This window comes from Acanthopagrus latus, chromosome 1, assembly GCF_904848185.1.
Source record: "Acanthopagrus latus isolate v.2019 chromosome 1, fAcaLat1.1, whole genome shotgun sequence".
NCBI classification, from domain to species: domain Eukaryota; kingdom Metazoa; phylum Chordata; class Actinopteri; order Spariformes; family Sparidae; genus Acanthopagrus; species Acanthopagrus latus.
Genome location: NC_051039.1, coordinates 4,002,448 through 4,010,903, shown reverse-complemented (window position 1 = coordinate 4,010,903; position 8,456 = coordinate 4,002,448). Strand labels below are relative to the sequence as shown.

The 8,456-nt window shown below is 41.5% G+C and overlaps 2 protein-coding genes across 2 annotated transcripts; one reads left to right on the top strand and one right to left on the bottom strand.

Moving 5' to 3' along the window:
• The first annotated feature begins 60 nt into the window (after window positions 1-60).
• LOC119031895 (urotensin-2 receptor) lies at window positions 61-2,895 on the top strand. The gene has a single exon (XM_037120712.1). The coding sequence runs from the start codon at window positions 1,209-1,211 to the stop codon at window positions 2,277-2,279; it is 1,071 nt and encodes a 356-aa protein (XP_036976607.1). The 5' UTR covers window positions 61-1,208; the 3' UTR covers window positions 2,280-2,895.
• Window positions 2,896-3,840: 945 nt separating this feature from the next.
• lgals2b (lectin, galactoside-binding, soluble, 2b) lies at window positions 3,841-7,329 on the bottom strand. Its single transcript, XM_037120830.1, has 4 exons — window positions 7,254-7,329; window positions 5,668-5,741; window positions 5,318-5,489; window positions 3,841-4,284 (listed from the first exon to the last, which is right to left on the bottom strand). The coding sequence occupies exons 1-4, from the start codon at window positions 7,254-7,256 to the stop codon at window positions 4,138-4,140; spliced, it is 396 nt and encodes a 131-aa protein (XP_036976725.1). The 5' UTR covers window positions 7,257-7,329; the 3' UTR covers window positions 3,841-4,137.
• Between the last annotated feature and the right edge of the window lie 1,127 nt (window positions 7,330-8,456).

The window sequence follows — 8,456 nt, the reverse complement described above, 5'->3', positions numbered from 1 at the left end:
ATATATATATATATATATATATATATATATATATATATATATATATATATATATATATATATATATATATATATATACAAGGCTGTTGTGCTTATGCATGCGTGTGCTGGTTGTGGACGTCCACCACTGCCAGGGGAACCCGTGTCACAACACTGCACACCAGCAGCTCGAGGCCAGAGAGGAATACCTCATAAATCTATAGGCCCATGCTAGTTTTCACCCTAGTGAGAAAAAGGGAGGACAGAGGAGAGAAGAGGAGGGAGAGAGGACTGCGACCAGGAGAAATCCAAAAAACACAAGACACAAGAGTCTTCCATTAAAACAGGAGGCTGAAGGTTCAACCGCCATGCATCACATCGCTCGTGGAGGAAGTGAGCCGTCAGCATGGATCGTTTGGATAAAGACAAAGGTCTCAGAAGACTAGACGAAGTTTGACTTAGTCCAAAACATGGGAAAGTGGATTTTTTTTCTCTCATGTATTAAAGGTGACATCATGACTCCCTGTAAGGAGGCTCTCCGCGGAAATGTCACCGGCTGAAGTCTCTCGATCAAGCACGCCTCGGCTCTGTGGGAGTTTTCTATCAGAGATTTTGGAAGTTGAAAGGCAGCGTCCTGACTCACCGTGCCACTCTGCTGCTCCCAAATGACCCTTGACAGATCCACTTCAGCCTGAGGACCAACAGAGAAATCCCTGTACTCTGATACTAAGAGTGTCTCTCACGTCTGAGGCTTCATGGACGGTGAAAATCTTTGCCGGAGGCTTTTTTACGCTGTTAACTTTGGAGAAATATGGGATCACGGCTGTGTGGAGGACCTTTTTTGGGGGGGTGAGAGCTGCAAGCTGAAGGCAGCCACGCAGTAACGGAAGCTGCTGACCATGTCAGAGACGTGCTGACATCTTCTTTGTGGATTAATACAGTTGTTTTGGTCATCTCTGCCTCTCACCGATGATATATCTTGGATTTAGCTCCACCAGTGTACAGGTTTTAACAATTCTTGCACAGGGAGAAATGTTTGTTTTCACCTGGACTGTGCTGCATATGTTTCTAAAAATGACTTTCTGTACAACTTAAATCTGTGTGTCACCTCACTGTTTGACTTTGAAAGCTTTTTCCAGTTAAACTAAGAGCCAACGGCCATAAATCTCTCTTTTACTCGACTCTTGAGCATTAGAGCCTGACCTCTGACCTCTGATCTGTAAACCTGCAATGAACTGCACTCCTAATGCCACCATCACTCCACAGCTGGGACTTGTCCTGAGCCCAGGAGCTGAAGATGGAGGATCCCAGGAAAGTGGTGGTGGTGGAGGCAGCGGTGGCCTCTGGGTGACGTCCCTGCTCGGCGCCACGCTGATGATCATGTGTGCCATGGGCGTGGCAGGCAACACGTACACACTCATTGTTACGCGCTCGGCTGCTTTGCGGCGCACGGGTTCCATGTACGTCTACATCATCAACCTGGCTCTGGCTGACCTGCTCTACCTCTCCACCATCCCCTTCGTGGTCTGCACCTACTTCGCCCACGACTGGCTGTTTGGCGAGGCCGGCTGTCGCATCCTCCTGAGTCTCGACCTCCTCACCATGCATTCCAGTGTCTTCATTCTGGTCGCCATGAGCCTTGAACGCTACCGTGCCGTTGCTAGGCCCTTCAGCGCACACAGGTCATCATCCCGCAGACGACGGTTAGTGGCGGGGATTATCTGGGGGATAGCATTCGTGCTAACTCTTCCCATGATGGTGATGATCAGACTCAGGGTAGGCAAACCAACCGCGGCTGGTTTGGTTAAGAGGATCTGCTTCCCCACCTGGACCCCCGAGGCCTTTAAGGCATATATCACTGTCCTGTTTCTTACAAGTGTTTTAGTTCCTGGACTGGTGATTGTGGGGCTGTATGTGGGGCTCGCCAGGCGCTACTGGACAGCGCAGGCTAGCCTAGGAGGAAGCAGCCGCTCTGCCCGACGGCGAGGACTCAAACAAAAGGTCATATCGATGATCTTTAGCATCGTGGTGGCCTACTGGGCGTGTTTCTTGCCTTTCTGGGGGTGGCAGCTAGCCAAACTGTTCTCTCCTGAGTCCCTCAAAGCTTTGTCTCCCGCTGCTCATAATTACGTCAACTTCTTTGTCACGTGTCTAACCTATGGGAACAGCTGCATCAATCCATTTCTTTACACTCTTCTGACCCGGAACTATAAAGACTACTTGGCGCAGAAAGGTCAGTCCGTGGGTTCAAGCAGGGCTGACCCCGGGTCAGTAATGACGACGCCACTGCAGGACCTTTAGCGGGATGAAACAATCACTCGAGCACACTAGAACGAAAGAACGTTAGTAAAACCCTCATCAGTCTGAGGGAGGACTTTTTGTTTAGTAATTTTGTAAAAAAAAAAAAAAATATCCTTTTTGTGAGAGACTTGTTGTTTGAAGTAGCACTTTCTACAAACTTGCAGTGTGATGTTTCACATTTCCAGCTCATTTATCAGACCTGCTGAGGATTCAGAGTAATTGAGAACAGCAGGTGGGTGTTTGAAAACATGGAAGTGATTAGCATTTGCACATCTTCTGGGAGGAGGGAAAACAGAGCTTAGTTTATTCGATTTGTGTTCTGAATTGTGTATTCTAACTTTAATCCCTGCATGTTAAAACCTGTCAGTTCTGCCTGTTTGACAATCTCCAGTTCTACTCTCTTGACAAATACACATTTGATGGGCTCTTTTATTGACATCTGGGCTATTTTCCAAGTAAAAAAAATAAAATAAAATTTACATTGGCAAAGCTACAAAATGGGACTTTTGGAAGAAACACTATTCACAAGAACTCACCAAAGCGAACAGTTGCTGTAGAAAGGAAACTAATAGTTGGACAATGGAATCAAATAATAAAAGAAAAACTGCTTATTGTATTTCCTTTCCTCTCCTTCCACTGCCATCCACCTTACACACACACACAAACTCTCACACTTTACCCTAAAGGATATTTCATATGCTTCCAGGGAATGTGGTTGCATCGTGCCACATTCCTCAGCCTCGGGCCGCAGCTTCTTTGAGTCCACCTGCAAATTGACTCCATATGAATCTACTTCATCTCACCTCTGTCACATGTTATGCCTCCTTATTCCTCCTTCTGCAATATCCTGTTTCTGTCTTTTTATCTTTAAAATGACAGAGCAGATGCTGATCATTTATCTCCACGCTTATTTAAAGCTCAATGATCTGTTTTGTCACAGCAAATTAAGCTTAAAATAAGAACATTCCAGGGTTATAACTTTTTTTCAAGACAGCTACAATCACACAGGATGCTAAATTGCAGTTGCTTAGACATGAGGTGATGTTGGTTGATAGTTTAGGGGTTTGAACCTGCCTGCCAGGTGCGTTCATGTTGAGTTTGCATGTGCATTTAAGCACATTTCTCCACATGTTAAGAGAAAAATCCTTACTTTTTTCTTTGAATCCAGACATGTGTGTTTATTGTTTGTGTGGCATTCAGGATTTAATTCAAAACTTGTAGCCTTAATTTTCAAGACCATGGTGCTAGCATTTGCTAAACTGAAGCACATGTTCCTACATATTAACAACATTTTTCAATATTTTCATTGTGTCAAGACAAATGGTTAATTGTCTTAAATGTATGCTGACATCTTGTCTTTAGAGGCTTCATTACATCATGTTTTGCTTGAATTTTAAGTACCAATGTCACAAATTCTCTCTCTGTATTTGACAGTGACAAACTCAGAAACAATTTCCAAGTGTGTGTGTGTTTTTTTTTTAATTGACTGATGTATAGATAATATCTTTGTTTTAGATTTCTTATATATAATGTCTGTGTTTCATGAATGTTGCATATAAAGTCAGAGAAGAAACTCCTTTATTTCCTACAGCGTTTATTAACAAACCCAGTGACTGATGGGATATCAAGCAGGAGCATGAGGGTAACATGTTGTGTGGTTCCCTCTTGAGGCAAATTCATGTTATTACAACATCAGCATCTCCGTGTAGGTGAACATGTCTAGTTTTTCTTCTATAAGCCTCAGCAGGAGAAAAGATAAATAAGCAGGGCTCTGTCATGTAAAATAGACTGTTTCAGCAAAACAAAAACAAACGGTGGTCAGGTCGGGAGTCAAAGGGTTGAGAAAGCGTTTGGACCTCTACTTGATCTTGATGCCGATGATCCTCGCGTCACCGCTGACATCGAAGTGCTTGTACTTGACGTCTCCCAGCCGGTTGGGGAAGTTAATCATGGAGCCGTCAGGAAGTTTGATGTAGAACTGCTCGTTGTTGAAGTTGATGTAAAACTGAGAAAACACAGTTTCAGTTAATTTCAGACACTGAAATGTTAAGATAACATATGAAAAGACAGACTGTCTGTCTCTCTCAGCGGCTGTTAAGTTTTATATGCCTATAAACCCTGTCATGATTGTCGCTCAGTATCTTTTGATGCAACAGTGTAACAACAGACACACAAAGCCCACCAATAACCTCTTCATGGAAAAAGGCATTATGCAATTTGAACTTGGGTCAAATGAACTCAATAAATACAGTTAAAGTAGTTTGCCAGTGATCTGCAGAAACATATTCTTCAGGTCTGTGTGTGAACTGTAATCACATCTAAAAGCAGCTTTGAGCCGTTATTGTCTAAACAAAGATGAGACCGTAACAAATTCCTCAGACACCTTTGTACAGAAGAGGAGTGAGGCAACTGTAAAAAAAAACCAGGTTATTTCATATGTGGGTAAACTAAAGATTTTATGTCGTCTCTGGAATAGGATGATTACAGATCATTAAAGTAATGGTAATAATTCAAGAACTATTTAAAGCAGATCAATTTCTGTTTCTGTCGCTCATCTTGATAACTGATAACTGTGAGACTGTATAACTTCTGTGAGAAGTAACTTGTACTTCCTCTTACAAATGAAAAGTTGAACTGACAACAATAAAATCAGCCCATGAATTTTAGTGGTTTATCTAAGTTTAGATAGATACTGCTGTGTTGTCTCTTCTTGTCCCACCACTATTGTAGTGTCTGCCATTATGTTGTAATTAAGTGATGCAGGATTTAGTTGCTGCAATAATCCAAAAGCCAGTGGATGAATCCCATCAGCTTTTGCGCAGGGCAATGCTAACTCCTGGGATTAGCCTACAAAAACACATCCCTGCAGCGCTCTGTTGTCCATGTGAAGACAGAGATTGATATTTAGCAAAATGTGCATTGTCTCATTGTAAACTCAAGGTTAAAGAGTGACCTTGTATTTGAATATATGCTCGCAGCTGTTTGGTATCAGATGTAATCGGACAATTGTCAAACATTTTCACGGCCTCCCAACACACCTTGCACTCCTCTCCGCGCTGGAAGGGGAAATTTGATTCACGGATCTCTTCACCCCAGTCGCCCCCGGACTTGGAGTTGTAGACGATGGTGTTCTCGTCACCGCCGAAATCGAAACGGGCGTTGAAGTGCATCGCAATGTTGTCAGCGTCATGGCCGATGTTGATGGCGAAGCTGCAACGGGGCAGAGGAACGCAGGGGTCGAGAGAAGGCAATGAAAAAGGGGGAAGTGATGGATGAAATATTAACCTTTATCTCAGTACAAATCATCGACTTCTTCCGTATCAGATGCGACAACAATTGATGCAACTGAGCGGGAATATTTTCACAGAGTTCTCTCAGGAGAACTTACGTGTTGCAGTCGTCTTTGGGCTTGATGCGGACCTTGAACTCATGCCCCTCCTTGAATGTCATGTCCCTGATTTTCTAGGGAAAAAAAAAAAAAAAGGAAGTAGGAAATGACAGAGAGGAAATGAAGGGAGATGATTTGAATACATGGATGGATGAGTAACATTCAGAGCTTCAAGGTGGTTACTAATTCTACTGACGAGCGAGTTAACTTGTGAATTTATCATGATAATTTGCAAAGCTTATTGTCTTTTTGGTTTCAGGACAACTTAAGCTCTAATCCTTGTTAATGAAAACACTTTGTCTCATAATTTACGACTATTTGAGAGGCACATAGACATGATCGTGTTCAAAGTTTGTTCTGATGGGGAAAGTACTCATCATGGGTGTTCTTATCTGAGCTGTTGATGATCAACCAGGGCAGAACAATGAACCCCTCAGCTGTAATAAAGTACTGAAACAGGAAGGCGCCGTATTTGTTCGCTGACATGTGGTCGTCATATAGAGACAGTAAAACCATAAAAAGACGCCCACGCTTCCAACGTGGAACTTATGGCACAATCGAGCTGCAGACGTTAGACAGGTAGCACTTACACACCTCTTTAAAATGTGTGTGTGCCTATATGACAACCAAATACAACACGACTGAAAAAAGCAAAACTCTTGTCGTACCAGGAACTTTCTTCACAGTTTAACTAATCAATGAAGCAATAAATTCCAGTCACTACGGGCCCATTTATCTACATGCTGAATGTCACCTGATGGTTACACATTAAGCTCAACATCCTGACCCGTATATACCTGTACCACTCCCACAGATACCTCAGTCTGCCACACACACTTTATTCTGTTATCATGCTTTAAGTTATTCCCTATATCACATAATTTCTGGCTTATCATTGACTGACGGGTGCAGTTAATTAACTTTATGAATCCCTGCATTAATGGGAGTCATCCAACTATTCATAACTATTCAGGTAATATCCCAACACACTGCTTGTCTTCTTTTTTTTCCCAGGTGATTGTATAGTATCTTACAAAAAACATGCATGTCTGACAGGAATCAGAGAGGAACAGGACTTTCTACTGTGAGTTAACCACTGAGACACACAAGTTAGTTAGTTATCTCCTGGGCAAAAAGTGAGAAGAATTCCTGTGTTCCTTGAACGAAGGTTAACAATTAACAGACAGAAACAATACCTCAGTAAATCAGAAAGGTGTTAATGCTGCTATGCCTTGAAAATGACGCCATCAGATCCTTCACAAACCTGGTGAATCAGTTTTAAAGGCTGAGAAAAGATAATGTTTGCTTTTTCACTTCCACCTTGCAAATACACCCACCCATACATTTGAAATGTTAATGTCTGTTTAATTGTTGTTTAAATCAACACATACGGTATCTATTTTATGCGTGTGTTTTATAAAATCCAATGAGACACATTAGATGTTAAAATCAGATCATGAAATATGGTTGTAAAAAGTTGAAGTAACTGAGAAACACTGCATTCATTATGTTATTATTCCTTACTGCAGATATCTGTCCATGAGGAGGATGAGGAGATATCACATGAATCACTTCACAACACTTACCATCTTGGCTGTCTTCAGTGGGTTGTGCCTCCAGTGACAAAGCTCTGCAGGCAGGTGAGTGGTTTATATATACCTGCTGACGCTGGGGGAAGGAGGCAGCCAATGGGAAAAGGGTGTGAAGAAAAAAGGATATTTGCCCCTGAATGAAAAAACTATTCTGATTTTTGGGATGTTGGTTGTAGTTTTGGAGTGAAACCACCTGCCAAGAATAGACATTTGAAGTAGGAGACACATATTCACATGGTTTGCTTGCCTCAAATTGATTTCATATAAAAAAAAAAAATCCAGGAAAGGAAAGTCAGGCTGTCTTCAGAACTAACTTCAGTAACTGGCTATTCATTTACTAATGACAAGTTCTACACTTATGGGTTGATCATATTGTTGCGCTGACCTTTATTTTGACACTGTTGCATTTGACAACCCAGTTTTAAGCGACATTTAGTTAATTTCACAGTCCCTGTTATAATTCTTACTCTCAATTATTCATGTAATCCCTCAAAGAAACACAGTTGGCATGTTCCAAAGTGGTCTTATCTCGACTTTAGCCCAGGGCTTACTGGCCTTGCTCAGGGGCAGAGTTAGCACAGAGTTTGTGGTGCTACCATTAGTTGTGTGTTCCAACAGACAGTGACAAAAGGCGTTGTATAGTACAGTGTGAATCATATAAACCTGGTCCTAGACTAACCCTGGGTTTACAATGTGTGTGAGAAAAGAGGCTTAATTACCCCAAGAAGAATTTCTAGCTTGGAATATGCGCCATGAAAAGCTACTTAAGAAGAAACGTATGAAATATATACAAATATGTAGAAAAACTGTAAAAATAACATTACTGATACAATATGTCTGTATATGAGAAGGAGGCGGAATTCAACATGTGTATTGATATTTAGATGGCAGATATGGGACATGTGCATATACAGTCATGGACGAAAGTATTGGCACCCCAGGAACTTTTCCAGAAAATGCACAATTTCTCCCAGAAAAGTGTTGCAATTACAAATGTTTTGGTATACACGTGTTTAGTTCCTTTAAGTGCATTAGGACAACACAAAAAAAGGAGAGGAAAAGAAGCCAATTTGACATCATTTTACACAAAACTCCAAAAATCGACTGGACAAAATCATTTATTGAACATTTATTGTATGTTAGTATGATATAAAATTACACATTACTCTTTTTTTTTAAACAGATTTGTTTTCTTTT

Bases quoted from the DNA above. Each gene is read 5' to 3' on its own strand.
- LOC119031895 (XM_037120712.1), top strand. From the start codon at position 1,209: ATGAACTGCACTCCTAATGCCACCATCACTCCACAGCTGGGACTTGTC.
- lgals2b (XM_037120830.1), bottom strand. The intron at 5,490-5,667 runs GTAAGTTCTCCT...GCCCCGTTGCAG, and splicing joins CCCAAAGACGACTGCAACAC to CTTCGCCATCAACATCGGCC. The intron at 4,285-5,317 runs GTGTGTTGGGAG...GTGTTTTCTCAG, and splicing joins AGCGCGGAGAGGAGTGCAAG to TTTTACATCAACTTCAACAA.